The sequence below is a fragment of the Trachurus trachurus genome, assembly GCF_905171665.1.
Source record: "Trachurus trachurus genome assembly, chromosome: 12".
NCBI classification, from domain to species: Eukaryota; Metazoa; Chordata; class Actinopteri; order Carangiformes; family Carangidae; genus Trachurus; species Trachurus trachurus.
In genome coordinates this window covers 9,341,830-9,361,528 of record NC_139908.1, presented here as the reverse complement: position 1 = coordinate 9,361,528, position 19,699 = coordinate 9,341,830, and the positions used below count along the sequence as shown (strand labels likewise).

Genomic DNA, 19,699 nt, shown 5'->3' with positions numbered 1-19,699 from the left:
TTTTGAGCATTTGGAGTGTACGATATAGGCTTTTTTACTATTTCTATCCGACTCTGAGCTTCTTCAATATTTCATCTGTGTTAGTTTATTGGTTTGGAAAAAAAAAAGAGAAAACCCAGGATGGATGTTTTTGCAGTTGTGTCTTATCTGTAAATACTTTGTAAGGTAGGGAAATTGAAAACTTCAGAGTACAATCTAACTTTTGCTCAAAACATATTTGTTTTCCGTAGTGTTTAGATGCAGTTGGTGAGTATACTCATATACAGGTGTATAGATATATGTTTTTCTTTTATTATTCTTTTTTATTGTTTGTTTCTCCTACTTCTCTGCACAAATGTGTTAACATTGCACTCATTAACTGGAATGAGGGGACCTTATTGTGTTGCTGAAGAGAGAGCACGAGCTGTCGACTGGAGGCATTATCACACGCAGCTTCAGACATGTCCTTCAGGATATTAGCGCCATTAGCCGGGGCTGGGTGCAGGTTGTGTGAGGAAAAGGTTAGACAGCTGTGTGAGGGCTGCATGCTGCAAGAGCATTTACTGATTTAGGATTTCCTTCCTGCTACATGTGCAAACGCACAAAGCAATATCACTGCTGGTGGATGTTTTATATGCCATTAGAGGGTTTTTTTTTTCTCCCTCCCAGACTAAAAGCAAAGCAGTCAAAAGAACGTGTTACTGTGAAAACTAAAGCTTTTACAATACAGAGCATGTACTAGAAGAAGAGCCATTAGTGAACCAGTATAGACACATTTTGGTTCACAGTTTACATTTTCTGTATTGAATTTACTTTTTGGTCAAGCAAAGATGAAGACGTCGATCCACCACTTCCAGGAAATCTTGCACAAATATCTAAAGTGTTAAGGCTGTTCAGTTTTAGGACCCAAAAGCCGAAACTGACTTGGTGGTTTACAGTATGTTTCTGCTTTAACTGGATTTAATGAATGCTAATAGTAGATGAAGAGAGATGAAGGCGGAAGACAAGCAGGCAGAGAAGAGCGGAGGGAATGGCAGAGACTGGCAGGTGGCTTGCCGAGTGAGACGTGGGACGGCTGAGTAATGAGTCGAGGCGACGCGAGCGGAAATGGCTTCAGTCCTATAGGCAGAGGAGAAAATCCGGTTCGCGAGTTACACGTGGAAAATCGCACAAATTACTGGAGTGACTGTGATAGTGAGTGAGCGAGAGAGAGGGTTAGCCGCCACCGAACAGGCGGAACAATCTGAGTGGAAGGAGAGCCGCTGTTCTTGAACTGTGAGATGATGAGGTGATTGCAGGCAGATGTTGGAGTTGAAGCAGGTGCCAGATGAGGTAAGCTGCACCCACGACACACATACACACACACACACACACATAGAGGCAGACAGAGAGGCAGGAGCAGGAGCAGACACAGGGGGATTCAGGGTGAACACAAGGAAGAAGAAGAAAAAAATGGTGTCATATCCAGAGCTGAGACACATGGTCCCCAGAGGATGAATCCTCCTGGCTGGTGATTCCCTGGCTTTGAGCTAATGCCACCATGACGGTGACATTTGTGGGTTTTTTTAATAAAAGCCTTTTTTCCCCCCCTTGGAGATGAATTTTAATAACTTCCCTGACTCCAAAATTTACATGACTGATTTCATTTCATTTGCCCTACAGAGCTCTCCGTCTCTACTGTACTTTGTTGCTAATGAGCTAATGCTAGCCTGCTAACATGCTTAGCTAAAATTAAATTATGAACAAAAATGGTTGACACTATTGTTGTAAAATACCAACATGTTAGCATTGACACTTCTAACAGCTGTATCATTTGTTGCTACTGCACAAAAGTAAACCTGTTAAAGGGATAGTTCAACATTTTGGCAAATTGCCTAGTGCCATTATCCCTATAGTCAGAGGGGTAGGTTCATTCATTGCCTTTAATTATAGGTGCATGTTGTTTTGAGATCGGCAGGGCAGAGACGCAAGCTGCTCAGCAAACAATGGATGTGAACGGTACAGGTCCCCAAGTTATGACCTGCACATTCACCACACTATGAAATAATAATGTAGGGCAGGCCTAACATTAAAAGACAGAGTTGTTTTCGAGGCAAATGCAGCCGGTAGCCTACTACATTCCAGACACGGCTGCTGGGCGGAGTGATTTCAAAAGCGCAAGTGGTTCGGAGTTTTGCTTCATGTGTCGTAATGTTACATAATTATACATTTCACAGCGTGGCGGATGTGCAGGTCACACCTTCTCAACGAGAGTGTTTTGGAGTTCTTGGATTGTGTATTTGATGAGTTTGATGAGGGACAGGGGACCTGTACCGTTCATCTCCATTTGCTGAGCAGCTCAAAACAACATGCACCAACAACTACCTCTATGTCGATAGGTATTATGGCAATAGGCGAATTTGCCAAAAATGTTGAACTATCCCTTTAACATCATGAGCTAAAATGGCTAACATTGAAGTTATTATGTCACTATGTTGACACTGATAACAGCTGTGTTCTCCTTTTTGCTTTTTTGATAGTATTAGCATGCTAACAAGGTGAGCTAAATGGCAACATGGTTAATGTTATAGCCTAACTGTAAAATATCAGTAGCCTGTTAGCATTGTCCCTTTAAGCCTGTCAGTTGGGATGTTACCTTTTATCCCGCCACGCTGCTAACAATGTGATGATAAATATTTCCGCTGCACTGCACACCGTCTTTGTCATGCCCATGCACAGAAACAACAAATGTTTATAAAAAAGCCTGAACAGAAATCTACCTGTTAACCCTGTATCTCTTAATCCTATAACCCAATAAGGAAAAACAGGTTTCTTGTTTACGAGATGCTTCAAAAAAAAAAAAGATCAGGTTATTGCTGAAAGCAGGAATAATCTTTTTTACTTAAGTACATGTAAATGCAGGAATTGTATTTGCATGTGTGTATGCGAGAAAGAGAGAGAGTACGAGTGTTTGTGGGTGATTGTGTTCCTCCTGTTCCCGCTCGCTCGGTGCTGCTGTGTTCAGAGCACATCTGTCTTTCTGATAGGATTATAAAACATTCACCAACAGATGTTGGCAGTCCTCTTTGAAGATAGAAATTCTGCAGACTGCCGTGGTTTTTAAGAGTGCTTTCATCAGACATTGTTGAATTTGTCACCACATCATCAATATTCTTAACAATGTAATCAAATTGTTAGCAACCCCTCTCTCCAGTTTGTTTTGATCTGTCTTAAATCTATGAAGGAAGGTGCGAGGCAGCCTTTGGAGCTGATTCTATTAGTCTCATATCCCACTTCATTTCATTTTTCTTTCATCCATTTTCCACTCTTTCTCAGTATTCAGCCTTTTCCCTCTGTGTAACTCAGTGTGTCTCTTATGGCTGATGTATTAATCACTCTCCGAAGATGTTATACCAATTATCTTCAGTTTGTCAGTATAGAGCGGCAGTACTAAGTGACATCTGCTGCCAAAGCACCAAACATATAAACATAGTGTGCTCACAGTGTGTACATGCCAGGAGCTAACAAGCTATTGGCACATTTCCTACTTTCCACCCAGTCATATGCCAGACTGTAAATCTGCCCCAATCAGCTTTGGAGTGCTTGTGTGGATTCTTCCCCGTGCTGTGGTCTGTCAGTCAGGGTGTCCGTCTGTGCACGCTGTGGGCTCCTGCTAGTTGACGGAGAGCCTGCTGAAGAGCTTAAGGCAGCTTGTTAAGTAGCCTTCATCTACTGCAGAGATTACAGGGAGCTTAATGTGATCATGCCAATGCAATAGGCCTTTAGCAAGTGTTGGGTGCGATGGTCATTAAGGATAGGAGCTTTTCTTGTTAATGCTATTTGGCCATTTTACTCAACCAAAGTGTTCGTTAGGTAAATCGTTTGCATAGAATTTAACTTTATTTTTTTCCAGGTAAGATGTTTTTTTTTTTTTTCTCTAACATCTTGCAGCGGTGTTGCTGTCCTGGACCATGGGTCTGACTTTTCTGAGGAACTGTCACACAGTGAAAACCAGAGAGGAAGAGTACAAGAGACTTAACTGTCAATACTTAGTTTATGGGCCCTTGCTGACACAGGCAGTCTGACAAAACATGTTACAGCAAACACTGCAGCCCCTCTCCATCCCACTGCACCCCCCCACCACCTCAAAGGTACTTTCCTTCATCTCTATGGCCTGTCTGCCTTTGTGCTGTAGCTGTGTTACCATGCATCAAGACACAGTAGTGAGGAGACAGAGCTGTTTTAGTGTTTTACAACTTTTGCCGTGCAGCTTTCAGCTGTAAAAGCAGCACCAGGGAAAACTGAGTTATACTGTATACTGTATGCCAAGATTTAGTGCCTCTAGTATTATTGTGCAGTGTGCATGAATATTAAATGTTTAAGTGAAGGAAATGAAGTTAATGAACGAAAAACTATCTCATAAACAGAAAGCAAGAATATGTATTTAGTCATTTGTGTTTTGCCAGCTGCCATATTTGGACACATTTCTTCGCTAACTGACAACAAGCAACAATTAAACAAATTTACTGTACTGACAATTGTGTTCATGATGCGTTTTCTTACAGTAAATATGTGCTGCTGCAGACGTGGAGATAATTCTGATGGAGAGAAAAAAGTTTCCTCGGAGAGATGGGTTGTTTAGGCTTTGTGGAGCATGTAGAACAGCTTGTATAAAGAATTAATTACCTAAGAGCTGTGAGGAAAAGGGATAAAGTCAAAACACTGCAATATGGAGAAAGAGTGATGGAGGGTGTGAGAGTCACACTACGATGGAAGTTGAATGAAAAACTGTTCCAGATTTTTTTTATGTATACTGTATATATAATTATTTTCATTGTTGAAAAAAAACACAGTACAATATTAATAAATGAAGCCATTGTGATGCTTCAAATGTTGCATTTGGGTTCATTGATTCACTTTTATGATGATTAACAATTAATAATGCATCATATTATTTTTAATCCAAATAATACCAGTGTGTTAAATGACATAGTCAGGTGTCTTTGTTATTTTGTTCCCACTGGAACAAGGATTTCATAATGAAATAGGCCACGCATTTAAAAAAAGAAAAGAAAAGACATTAGCTACATTTAAAAACCCAATACCTGTCAGTGTGCTGGTTCCATTAGCTGGTATTAGTGTGTTCGCTGCTGGGATGTTCATAGCATTATGAACAGAGCCGGTAGTCACTATTGATTTTGGTGCCCAGTGTTTTGGATTGTTCTGTACTTTCTGTTATGACGCCTTGCTCGGTGAAATGGCTGCTGTGTCACAACAGCAGTTCTCACAGTGTGTGTGTGTGTGTGTGTGTGTGTGTGTGAGTGTGTGTACAGCAGAAACATCACCTGCCCCGCACCCCGAAGAGAACAAGTCTGTCAGCTTCTGACCTTGACAGACACAACTTTAATGTCAGGCTCTGCCCTCTAGCTAGACATTGTGTGTAAGGATTTGTCAGTTGGGATGTTAAGCTGTGTCCCAATGGAAACTGTGTTTGTGTCTGTCTGTCTGTCTGTCTCTATCTGTCTCTGTCTGTCTTTCTGTCTATTTCTCTGTGCAGTCAATAATAAATCTGAGGACTTTGTGCCACAGTATAAACATCCGACCATCCATTAGCCATCCACCCACCTCTCTGTGCAGGGTCACGCTGGGGTCTGCAGCCAATCCCAGCTGACACAGAGCGAGGGCGGGGTTTACCCTGGACAGGTCACCGCTCTGTCACCGGGCTGACAAACAAACAACACTCACGTTCACACTTATGGGCTTTTGTGTGCATGGGGACAAACACACACACAGGCACAAGGAGAGCGAGCATGCAACCCAGATCTGTGAGACAGTGCTGACCGCTGCCCCACTGTGCCACCCTATCTCCTATAACCTTATGTAAAAAGTGCACACTTGCACATTTATTGACGGATAAGCACTTGTGTTTTCTCAAAAGCTGTTGTTTTGTCTTGTGGCACCAACGGTCTTATAAAACCCTCTCTGCAGTTTGTTTGGAGGAGGTTCTTTATGAGTAACTGTAATGTAAGAGTCAGGCAGACCGGTCTGCTTCTCTGGGCTCTTGGCTGCATATTTCTGAACTTTAACATTAACATTTACACCCACACACTTCACAACTCCAAGGACGGTACAGACACACACACACACATACATAGACAGAGGCAAAAACGCACACATTTTATTTAACATGCCAAAACTACTGTGACCTGCATTGCAATAAGTTATAATGCAGTTATAGCACTGTACTGTACAACTATAGTTACAGTGTAAACACTCATAAATGATCATAATGCTTTATAACAATTATCATAACACACTATAAAGCTTTTTATCATGACTTGTTATTGTAATTGTTAGTAACTCGCTGACAATGCCCACATTGATAATGCATTATACATATAGTAATAATGTGTTATAATTGGCTTATAAACGTGTATAACTATCATTATAAACACTCATAAAAGGCTTTATAACAATAAGCATAACACATTATAGAGCGTTATAACTCTATTATAATACTTGACTTAATAAGCCATTATAAAATGCTCTATGATGTGTTATGCTTATTGTCAGCGAGTTATTAACAATTGTAACGTATTATAATACCTTTACTTTACTTTATAGTGTGTTATGATTATTGTTATAAAGCATTATGTGTTTATAACTATAACTATAGTTGTACAATGCTATAACTGCATTATAACTCATTATTGTAATGTATCTATTTCTCCTATTTTAAGTTGTTGTATTGTATTATTCTGCTATAATATTCTTTACCTTTGTACACTGGAGCGCTGTGACGAAAGAATTTCCCGCAAGGGATTGATAAAGTTTGTTCTATTCTATTCTATTCTATTCTATTCTATTCTATGGTTATACTGCGTTATAGGGATAGGCGTCAAATAAGGTGTTACCCAAAATCCTATATGTCTCCCATGTCTCCCCTCCACTGCTCAGTTTTAATCACTACTGTACCTTTTCCTCTTGGAAAGTGAAAGAGTCTGGAAAAAAACGTGTCTACAGGACACACTCACACATACACACAGATTCTGACCTTCAGTGTCAACTTGCAATTAAACCTCAGAGGGGCTCTCCAGTCTTACAAGGATGCTAGACATGGGAGGAGGCATGGCCGGCAAGACACGAGTGTTAACCCTAATCTGAACTGAACTGCTTGCTGGTTAACCTGCTGCTGTAGAGCACTGCTTCATGTCACCGCCAGCCAGTTTCTCCCCGCTGCAGAGATCCAGTTAGCTGCTGCTGCTGCTGCTGGTGCTGCATCGGTGTCTCTGTCACATCAGAGGCTCTAAATTTCAGCGCTTCGTCATGATACAAAAACCAGCTTCAGTGTGTCGTCTGCTGACCTTGAAACACCTGAGCGAACATAATACAGGTTTGAACTGTATCTGCGTCACAGGAAAAACATTAGAGCAGAACAATACTTGTGTGAGAGCGCTCTGCTACTCATTCTGTATTCCCTGCATCTCCACGCTATCAGAGATCCTTGTCATGTGTCAGGTGGCTCTACAGTCACAGACGGGTTTGACTTTTTCAAAGCTGTGATAATGGGGGTGATAAATTGTTCTGAAAGGCCACGGATGATTTGAATGAAAATTAGACGCTGGAGTTATCTTTGTCTAAAATCTTTTCATGCGGTCTGACAGTAGTCTGACATGTGTTTGATTTTCTTTGCTGTAAGTTGAGAAAGATAGTTTTCTTTTATTGTTCTGAAGTTTTCTTGTGATTTATCGGGCTGTGGAGGCACTTCATGCAATTTTCTCGCCTCCTGCTGCTAATACACTGAGTGCTAGGGGAGAGAGAGGGGGAAAAAAACAATTAAGGATGGATGAAATAGAAAACCTCTACCTCATTTTTAACATAGCATTATCAATTTGCAGCAAGGCTGGATGTTTTGTTTTTTTTTCCTTTTCTTTTTCAAAGGGGGATGTTTTGATATTGGTTGGTTCCTGAATTTGAGACAGTCATATAATTTACTGTGGTGAGCGCTTTTTCTTCTCTCAAATCGTGTCATGAATCACAGCCGTTAGCTCAGGAAATCAGTACAAAACACCAGGCTCCCTCACAGGCAGTGCTGACATATCAGTAACATGATGACGGAGCATTGTTGCACCGTCACTGCCTCTCTCTTTTCCTCCCCTTAAGGTCCTCCGAGGAGTTTAATCAGGACATTGTCGCATTCATAGCGGTAATGACCTTATTAACAGGTTATTGGCCCCGGCGGGTTTTTTGTAACATCATTTAATATCACCATGAAAAGATTTTATTGAACTGAACATGTTTTATGAATCCACATGTTTTCACAGGGTCGGATGTTTATTGACGCCGATGAGTCAATCACATATGGAAATACAGAATCAGGGCGGCAAAAGGTGAATCGAAACAAGGAGAGATCGGCTTTCATTACCAAGTAAAGAGCTACTGAATTATTAAAACCAGATCTTTTGAGTGATCTCACCCCTGACCTGAGATACATCACACTATACATTAATGTGTTGCTATTGTGGGTCATGACCTCAGGGGGTTTTCTGCATCGTTTCATTATTGATATGTGTATTTTCTAGAGGAGGAGTCACGTGTCACTACAGACTGTTTTTCCTGTTGGTTACCAGTTTGAAATTCAAGTTGTTGTTTTGTGTTTTCCTTTTAGCAAGACAGCAAACATGTATATGATGCGGTCCAACAAAGTAAAAGTTATTTATTATTGGCTTACAACAGTGATATGGTTCATTGTAAGAAATAAAGAGACTGTGTCTGTAAGGGGCAGGTGTGTGTGGACCCAAGTGCAAAGGAGAATCAGGCATCCGCAGAACACTGCAAAAACTTAAAATCTTTTCAAGGATATCATATTTGTCTTATTTCTTGCAAAAATGTCTCATTTCTAGTCAAAACTAATCTCTTTCCACTTAATAAGACTCATCACCTAAAAATGTACTTGTTTTTAGATAATTTTCACTCGTTTCAAACAAATTTCCACTTGAAGTAAGTAGAAAAATCTGCCAGTGAAAGCAAGTTTTTTTAAATTTTAAGTGAAAATAAGCTTGAAAGATGTAAAAAGTGTCTAAAAACAAGCTACTTTTTATGTGATGACTCTTATTTTAAGTATAATAAGTAGCCTATAATGAGATTTGGTTTTGACTACAAATAAGACAAATATTCTTGGTAAGATTTTGAGTTTTTGCAGTGAAGTAGCTAATGTCCCAAAAGCAACTCTTTAATCCAAAACATAGCAAAGGCCAAAAATCCAGAAAGGCAGTCAAAAACAGGCAACAAAGCAGACAAGGAATGAGCAAAATCCAAAAGTCACAAAAATACCAAAAGGGGTCATACACAGGACGCAAGTAGGACAAAATGCGAGAGAGCTTGAACACATGGTAACAAAGACAATCTGGCTTAAATACACTGGGAAACGAGACACAGGTGAAAGACATTAGGGCGGAGACAGCAATCAAAAAAGGAGGGAAAAACCAGGAAGTAAAACTAACAACAACACAACAGAACCTAGACTACAAAATAAAACAGGAAATGGATAGCCTACAAAATAAATACAGATCCTGACAGCATTTTTATGTATTTATGTTGAGAAGCTCTATTCAAAGTGAGTAAAGATAGCCAGCGCCTATAGGCTTGATTTCAGCCGTCATACAGTACTAGCGCTGCAACTGTATCTCTGTGAATAAATGATTGACAACATTATTTATGAACCCTGCCACCTTACTTACATTAATGTTGAAATATGTAGCAATAATATAAACAGTATCTATCCACTTAGAAACATTACTGTGCTGCAGTGTCAAGCCTCAAACCTTGTAGCTGTTTCTCTGGAGACGGACTATGGAGCGGTTTATGTAAAGCCATTTGTAAATATGTAACACAGGCTCACAGTGAATCATTACTTATAGTCAATAACAGTCAGTCATACTGTCATTCTTAGTTTCACCTCAGGTTCTGATTTAATGGAAGGAGTCAAATACTGTAGAACCACCATCAATGCAGATTTCAATGTCAACTTCAGGAAGTTATTAAGTATAATCACTGGCAGCTTTACAAATAACTGGGACACTCGTCTGATGGACTAATGCACTGCGACGGGAGCAAAGCCTGCGAAAGCCTTATGCAACAGATGATACAAATCTCTTTGTTTCTTTGCGTATAATTGACAGCCTCATGCAGCGCTCCGCACGCCATGACCTCCGCACGCACAGGCCTCAAAGAAAAAGAGAAAAGTGGCAGGGTTATATGAAGGAGGGTTTCAGAAGTAGATGAAACAACTGTCAGTTGTTTAGGTTGGAGAGAGTGGAGGGGACGACGTGTGTTGATATTCTATAGTTTTCCTTTTCTTTCAACAAATGCCGAGAAAAGTGCAAAGCAATGAACTGATCCTACTAACAGGTATCGTCTGTCTGCGCTGCCACGGTAACACAACTCTCTGTGCATCTCTGTCAAGTAAAAAGAAAAACAAATCTACTGAATGAGATTGTTTATTTTAGCTGTAGGTAAAAAAAAACCCAAAAAAAAACATGATCTGGCAATAAATGAAGAAATCAGTTCTTGGAATCAAGTTGGGAAGAGATGAAGAGTCGACGCTTGTTTGAGAATAAGCAGGAAAATCCCTAAAATCATTAAGCTGGCGTTGATAAGCGATGATGACACAGTAATGATGATTAAGATGATCATGATGAAGACAGTTCTGGGGATCAGAGTGATGAGATTTTTGTTCTTTGCCTCCACTGGTGTTAAAAGCAAATATGGCTGTCGGTGCCATCTGGTACCTTATGGTATGTGAGGAGTGTGTGTGTGTGTGTTGTGGGGGGGGGGGATTAGTCACGTCGACCATAAACTGTCTCTGGGAACTTCCTTTGTCATTTCAAACATTAGCGCAGCCTTCCAACAGTGGAGTCCCTACGCCATTTTCCATCTGCATGCATTTCATCTTCAGGAGCACATTTCCAATTTCCTCTCATCCTTGGCTTCGACATTTGGCGTGTCAGCACTTTTAATGGATAGCGGATTTCACCGGGTGACATAGACACAGTGCCCTCACACATGCGCACACACACACACACATATAAGCTAAATCATTGGGTTTTTGCTTCTCGCTAATATTTCCTTTGTCTCTCACAGTGAAAATGTTGCTATAATTTCTCCACGCACCATCGCCTCATGGATTCTCACGATTCACGAGACATTTTATCTGCCTCTCTGTACATGTGTTTAGGATTATTATTTCATGAATATAATCTCTTTTTTTCCGTGATTTCAATTAAGTATGCAGACTACCATGGCGATCAGACCCAAAGTCAGTCAAGATTTAATGGTTTTCCTTTATTAGCTCCCGACAAATTGCCTTTTTAGCGAAAAGAGCATCTGCATTATTCATTTGTGAAAGAGCAAACGTTTATGAGTTCGTCTAGTTTAGTTCTAGATGAGCTGTGGGACATCGAATGAGTCATCACAGAGGAGGATGATGAAACGCTGTGTATGTGTGTGTGTATGTGTGTGTGTGAGATATGAATCTCATTTGACCCCACTGACCTCTCGCCTTGCTGTCTTGGCTGTGTAGGTGATCCAGCGCAGGGAGGACGGCTCGGTCAACTTCTTCAGGGGATGGGAGTCCTATCGGGAGGGATTTGGCAAGATCACGGGTGAACACTGGCTCGGTAAGTGGCTCAGTTGTGCGTCTGTGTATGTGTTGTGTGTGTGTGTGTGTGTGTGTGAGAGAGAGAGAGAGAGAGTCTGTTCATCCTTGGCAAAAACCATGACTCATGTACATGAGGATTGCGGCCTGTAATCTGACGCCAAGCCAAACCCTGGAAAGAAGATTTACGCGCGGCATCGGTCAATGAGAGTTATCGCCCCATCAACAACACAATGACAGCCAGTGTGACACGAAATCACAAGAGCACCACTCAAACTCAAAAGCAGAGAGAAAACAAACTCACCCACAGAGAGTGAAATAGCTGCTCACAGCCAAGCGACGGCTCAAGATTAAGAGAGACGTCCAAACAGAGGTTAGATGTTTTTTTCGGCCCTCTCATATCGTCAGGCGTTCAGCAACAAATCCAGCGGGCTAACTGTCACACTTTTGTTGACAGTGGATGTGGATATTGGAGCAAATTAAAAAGGAAAAACAACGTATGAAGTGTTCTTTACAGGAGCTGTCCGTTCAGCACCACCACATCACAACACAGGCCAAGAGACCCGCAATTCAATTACAATATTTTTTCACTCCTCACGACAAACACATCAATAGTGTAAATTCCTTGTTTTTTTAACCTCGCAGCTTTTTCACGGTTGCCTTCTGTTTAAAAAATTGTCTTTTTTTTTTCTTTTTTTTTTTTTACTCCCTACGTCGCTTGTCCAAATCCTTGTATTTCTCGCTGGCAGTATGACACATTAGTCCACAGCTCCCCTCAAATTTGACAGCGAAAAGAAAGCCAACAAAAGAATGAATTGGACTGTGAAATTATCAACTTTTTCAAAAGCCAAATCCCCCGTCTTCACACCACTTCTCATTAAATGTACCAAAATATTTCCTCTCGGGGGCGGTGGCGGGGAGGAGGAGGAGGAGGAGGAGGAGGAGGAGGAGGAGGAGGAGGACACTCTCCACCATCATCGTACTCGTCCTCGTGGCTCTACAGTACTTTAGCTTGCTGCTGTGAAGCGTGCTCCTGTGGAAAACGACGGCACTCAGAAGACAACCCGGCACTTTTTGATTGAATTAGACTTTCATATGACACATGACACACGGCTCGGTGAACGAAGCCTGTCGTTTAGAGAGAGAGTTCAATCAGCAGTCCAGGAGAAAACACCGGGGTAATAGCTGTTTCCTGTTGTGTGTGTGTGTGTGTGTGGGGCTGCTGATCACGCAGTCGAGTTTGTTCACATAAAAAAACCAAGCAGAGCGTTTGCAGAAGTGTTGTTCTCTGAGTCAATTTGTGCAGCCGAGTGTTAATGAGCGACCGCCGCAGTAAATCTGCATGTATCTTAAAAAGCTCTCCTCACAGTTCAGACCAAGAGAGTAAGTGGAGCTTGAAGAGGTCTATTTCTGTAAACGGTCAAGGTCACGGACGTGCCATCGCACAGCTGAGATACTCCCCTATCAGCACTCTGGATTAAAGCACTGTGCACACACACATTAGGAGCAGCACCGTGCATCCGTGAACAGCTCGGCCTCCCTGCACGACACATATGCCTAATATTCCACGATAATGACTTTGCATTGTAAAAAGGATTTGTTTAATTTTGTGTGTCATCTCTGTTTATCACTTTTACTGCAGTCAAACCATGAAATTGTTTCATTCGTGGCAATCTTATAAATAAATGTCTAATGAAGGAAAAGTGGGAACTTAATTGTAAGGACATGATTTTTTTTTAAGATAAGCGACGCAAACGCACTCTCAGAACAAACCGGTCCAACTGGGTTCATGAATAAAACAGAGCGGCGTTGTGCTGTATCTGTATCGCAGCAGCTAAACTGCAACAGAATTTAAAAAGTCAAAGAGAAATTCATGATTTATTTCTGTGGCTAAACATCTCTCAGACACGGGCTTCGCTGGTGAATTATTCACAGTATACTAATAGGTTGGACTGCAGGTCCGGAGCAGCAGGTCTGAAACATCTGGGACTGTGGCAGTGGTGGTGGTGGTGATTTTGGCCGGGGTCTGCGTGGAGTTTAGAGCCTCATCACCTCCACCACCCTGTGTCCTTGCTAGACATGGAGACACAGGTATATACTGTATAGACTTTTAGAGTTTAGGTGAATTAATGTAGATCTAGGTCTCTTCGCTGACCTGAGGCCATTACTGAGTGCAGCCCATAATAAAAAACGTGGTTAGAGTGCCAGCCAGCTCCTCCCTATGGAACGCTGTAGGGACATGGTGGGAATATGGAAAGCCCTGGATTTAGCCGAGTGAATCTGAATGAGGCAGCAGGCTACTTTGAACCTCACGGAGTTACCGTTGCTCATTCAGGGTGTGCTGTTGTCTCGTTACCCCCATCATCGATTACCCTCAGGGCAAAAAAATGAAAAATGGATTCATGCTCGCCTGCAGCCCTGGAAAGACGTTCATGGCAGCTACCTCCTCCACAACCAGCAGCGCCGCTCGCTAATGCCGCCGTCCTCCACCTCCGAAGATCTGCGGTGTGCATCCCTCATCAGCTTAATAAGCTATTTCAAGATTTGTTGTTATTTGTGGTGACAATCGGATGGTTAACACAGTGAACAAACCTCTGCTTCCTGTGATACTTTTTTCCGAAATTGCTTCCACCTTTGGATTTAAAAACAAAAAAATGTGTAAACACACACAGGCGGGGGATGATGACACCTTCAAAAATATGAGATAATTCGCAGCTGGTTTGGTGGGACTTGCATGAGACCAGTGATCTGAACTGAATTTAGCACCAGAGAGGGAACCAGCTCTGGGAAAATCAATAGAGAGTGAGACATCTTCTCATTCTGACAGTTTGGCAGCTTACAGCACATGTTAATTAGATGAAGTGCACATAGATTTTAATTGGGGTGTTGATTCTATTGAGAGTAACCGCAACATGCAAACATGGAAGGGGATCCATTCTGCTTCGGTTTATGATAAAACTGTTGGTGCTTCACTTTGATTCCAGGCCGTGTGAAGTTACTGTATAATGACGGAGCTATGGTTTTATAGTAGAGTCATGTCTGCACCTTCACTTTCTGTTTATATGCGGCAGGTTGCTCGCTGTGATGAAAAGCGTGAGTCTTTGATTTGGCACCTGTGTTTTTTTTGGTTTTTTTCCCCCCTTTTCCTTTTTAAATTGAAGGGCGTTGTGCATCATTCATCTGCAGTTTCGTGGTTACATTTTATGTCAGGCAAGCAAATAGCAAATAGAACTCGGGGTCCCATGGTTCACCAGAAAGATGCATTTTCATCCTGCTGTGTGTGTGGATGTGCGCGCGTGTGTGTGTGACTGTAAAGACTAACATACTGCTGAATAATCTCTCCCAACGGAGCATGTATAAAGAGCATAAAACTGGGTCAAGGCAGCTTCATTGTCACCATCAAATCTATTAGACACCTGGTCTCTGAGGCTGACGTACACTTGTCTACCTGTAATATAGGTCCTGAAACTGTTTAATGCCGTCCCAAAGAGACTAACCTAGTTTTTCATTTGGCCTATTACAATAATGCAACTTGGTCTGTGGTGTTGGAAGCAGCACTCACATCCAGCTGGTGCTGGAAGAGACAAATCGCCTATATTGTCATATTTATGTCCTGGAAATAAACCGCAGCTGTAATTTATTCTTGTGTACAAAAACAAAATGTAACAGAAACCCAAAAGGTATTACTTTCAGCGCCTGTTTATTGTGGAATTATAGTATAACAGTCTGAGGGTGACACAGCCAATTTACAGTGACATTTTGTCCTTTCTATTTGTGAAGCCTATCATCAGAGGAGTGACATTCAGAAGAAATGTTTTAGTGTTCTGAAGGCGATTTGTCAGTGTTTCTTTCTTTTTTCTTTTTTTTTCTACTTTAGAAGGTCAGTTTAGCTCATACAGCCAGGTGGATGAAAGAAGGTGTTGGAGAATATTTGAAATTACACACATCTACTATGAGTGTTTCTCAAACTTTCCCAGACCAAGGCCCACTTCACCATTAGAATAAAACTCACGGAGCACATAGCTCTTCAAACACCTCCAAACAGCACCGACAGAGCCAAGTGCTTCAGGAGTAACAGTCTTTTATTGCCAAGTAGGTTTATAACATACTATGCGTCTCTTATGATGATGAAACATGCATTTAATAATGATAATGATAGTAATAATAACTGTATTTATGTAGCACCTTTCAAAAGTGCCTCACAATAAAACAGAATTGCAAGTAATACAATCCAAAGCGTAATATAAGCTACTATAAAAAATAATCAGCCAATACAAGTTGATGCAATAATCAATATATGCTTATACAATAGTATTTTAGTAAGTGTGCATGATGAGCATTGGTTTGCACCATCAACCCATCAACAAGCTGTGCTATTGCAGTAGCATCCAAACAATGCCAGACTGTGTCCAGGTGTCATTCAACAATCTCTGGTGACTATTATTAATACATTTTAGCACTTTCCTGTTGTGCCCATTGAGTCAGAGGTTTCATTTGATTTGCTCGTGATCTTTTCTGTTGTCTGTGTTTGATAGCCGACTGATAACTGGTGAAATTTAGCACAGTCCCAGAGCAGGCAAATGTCACACTCATCATTTTTGATGATAATCATAAAACTCGAGCTGTAAACGAGCAAAGCTACGTGATTGGGCAGAAAACGCTGGGTTACATGGCTGCGAGTCCAGCAACACTTCGAATTGTGTTTGGATTTATATATGAGTTGATTTAATATTAAACAACTCATGCTCACTCTGGAGCAGTCTGAGAAACACTCATTTTAAAACACGATATATACTGTATATTTTTATTTTTAACAAATTCACTCACCGACCATTACCTGATCTCAACTGATTCATTTCAAAGCTATCAAAGTCGAGTCAGTGTTATCTGTGTGGTGTTGAATCCTGATGGAAGAAGCTAAATGTTTCTTTGTTTTTTCATAAGAAGAAAAACAAAAGCCTGCAAATTCTTGAGCAGTTCTCAATTTTATTAATCAGTGGAGCATTAACAGCCTAATCAATGCCTCTAAATGAGATTCGAGTGTTTTGGTGGCCCCCTGTAATAAAAATTCATATTCATTTGTTGTCATACCAACCGGATTGGGTTTCTGTCATCCAGTATTTGCAATAGAAAGAGAGTTTGTCCTCCTCCCCTTTAATGAAAAATTTAAAATCTTTTCATGCTGCAGCCTTTTGGGCCTGGACAAACTTTCTCTGTAATCTATTTACAGTTAAAACAAGGAGCGTGTCATCTGAAATCGCTTCAACCACAAGAATCGTTTGAGTAATCCAACAAAATGAAGCTCAAGCTTGAGAATAAAGGCTAAAAAATACTTGTTCCAGCAAATAGAATTGTTCTTACATTTCCAAGATCATTATTTATAATTCTACTCAAGCAGAAGGAACAACACTCACTGAGATTTCTTAAAGTAATACAGAGGGGGGGAGGGAAAAAACAGTTGAGCCCTTATTATCATTTTGACACTTGTGTTTGTCACATGCTGGGAGGTTTAAGGAGGCAGTCGTTGGAGGAGCAGCAGGCCTCTGCATGAGAAGCAGCAGGGAGAATATACTGGTGCTGCTAAAGATCCAACCGTGGGAGTTTCATGAGTGTGTATACCTGAGGATGAGCCGTTGCTCTGTGGCCAATGAAACAGAGAAAGTGCTCAACAGCAAAGAAAAGAAAAGAAAGCAAGATCTCACTGTCTCAGCGTATCGGGGAAATTAGCGGAGTCGGAATCTGCTTTAATATCGGTGAACGGCGTTCACGAAAATCAGTTGCCCACACCTTCAAGCTCTTTTCATAAGCGCTAATCCGTTTTATTCACCACAGGAGTTTTCCTCCTTTATTCTGCACAGTGTTTACATCCCGCCTCAAGACTGTGTGAGCGCGGCGCTGCAGTGCTCGGCTGACCAGATAACCAGTGTGGAGCAAGAACACCCAGGCTCCCTTCTCATTATTCCGGGGGATTTTAAAAGAGCGAACCTCAGCAACGAACTGCACAAATACAGACAATATATTAAGCATCCCGCTGCGAACAGAAACACACTGTCACGCGGTATTAAATGGATGCTTACTGCTCCTGCTCCGTCCCCCCCACCCTGTCTCTCTCTATGCGGCTTTTGAACCTCTCAGATCGCTCATCTCCTTCCCCCGGCTCACAGGAAACAGAAAGTAAAATCCTCCAAGCCCCTGGTAAACTCGGAGCCAACAATCTGATTGAGCTTATACCGACAGTAAATTTGTGAGGTGTCAGCACAGATGGTGAACATGTGTCCCCAGCAAGACTTTAAAACACAGCAATTAGAACAGTTTTACAGCCAAAGTCGGGCAGCTTCATCAAGCCAAGGATAAGGGCCGCAGCAGCTGAAGAGGAATTAGAGCACATAAAAGGAGCTAAACATAAAATCTAAAAAAAAAAGGAAAGCATCCTTTTTGGCTACAAGTCGGTTGTAACTGTTACTAATTTCCCTTCATCCAAAAATTGAGTCTGCGCTGTATTAACGAGGGCGGTGTCTCCTCCTCAAGCCCAGATGGCTTCTCCTGTTTGTGTCTGAAGGCCTGTGGTGACCAACTGGCTCCTGATCTTCCTCTTGTTTCTTGTTTCTCCTCCTTGTTCCTTCACGACAAGGACAGAAGAATCACAACAAATCCAAAGTCTTCACATCTGTGTTCATAAAAAAAAAAAAAAAAACTGAAAATGAAAAACTAGTGTCGGCCCACCAAAAGCACATCACAGGCCCCCCGCTGGATCCCCCCCTGCAGTTTGCCTACTGGGCAAACACGTTGGTTAATGAAGCAGTCATTATGGCACCGCACTCTATCCTGCAACATCTCTATTGCCTGCAGAGTTGCTGCATGCAAGTATGAGAAGTCTTGTCCTGGAACTCCTCGGCTCAACACACACACACACACACACACACACACACACACACACACAGCCTCCCGGCTCCACCTGTGGATCCACCTCCCTGAAAGACGAGAAGCAGCAGAGAGAAGTTGTATCCTTGCATCTCCAGGGAGGTGTTTCCCACTCTCTGCTCTTCTTTTTTTCTGCCACACAAACGCCTGCACCTCCCGGGGAACCTTTATCTTTAACTCCGACCTTTTTTTTTTTCACCAACTCAGCAACAACACCAATGCTGCCGTCGAAAAACTTTCAACTTTACTTCCTGTGCCCCCGCTGAGGAAGTTCAACTCAGATCCTTCACACTTAGGGTTGGTTGGGTGCATTCTCTCTATTTATAAGAGGCTGATTCACCTAAACAGGGCAAGAACAAGCTGCAGGACACAAATCATTGGCACCAACCTTGACTTACATCCCGGGATTTGTGCACCTGAGTCAGCAAACGCGGTGCAGACCCCTTCAGCCTTGGCCCAGAATTGTTTAACTCCTCCTTCTGGCAGGTGCTTCAGATTAGAGGTCTGTGTGGTACAGTATACTGTTTATACAATCCCACATTAACCTTGTCCCGCAGGATTTTCCAGGCATTACTGCCCACTCCCGGAGATGTGCCATGATACTCCTTCCCTAATCTTGTGCAGATTCTGCTCACTGTCGCCCACAATGCCGTTCTGCTTCCGAAAATCTGTTTGCCCCATCCCGCAAGACACGTGTAGTCCTTATGGATTGTTTTAATCTAAAACAAAAATGCTAATACAGTCACTCAAGTGTTTAATAAGCCAGCTGTAGAGTACATGAACTGAAAATAAGCCTTATTAAATCCCTTTTAAAAAGAAAAAAAAACAGCTTCAGCCCCGAGGCGGTGGGGAGAAGAAGATGAAAACGTTTCGGATCGTGTCCTTGTTTCTTTGACAGTTTGTGTCATTTCCCATAGCTGGAGATGCAAACCAGATGCTGTAACATCAGACAGCAGAGCAACAGTGAAAATGTTGTTTTACTTGGCTCGCAGATTTCAGCTGTGCCAAAAAAAAGTCTATACTGATATTTAAGTTTAATTTATGTATCCAACTGCACAGCCAGTGCACACAATATACTATAACTTATGAGTAAAGGCTTTCATACTTTCATGTATGAACTTTCACCTTGGTAAAAGGAGCAGCTTGGGTTTCTGCAGCATCCCT

General features: G+C 41.7%; 1 protein-coding gene across 2 annotated transcripts in view; it reads left to right on the top strand.

Moving 5' to 3' along the window:
• Positions 1-19,699, top strand: part of fibcd1b (fibrinogen C domain containing 1b) — a 102,806-nt gene that overhangs the window by 56,070 nt on the left and 27,037 nt on the right. For both annotated transcript variants that reach the window (XM_083982977.1, XM_083982976.1), the window contains exon 6: positions 11,540-11,636. In XM_083982977.1, coding sequence (XP_083839103.1) covers positions 11,540-11,636 — 97 coding nt within the window. The remainder of the gene's footprint in view (positions 1-11,539; positions 11,637-19,699) is intronic.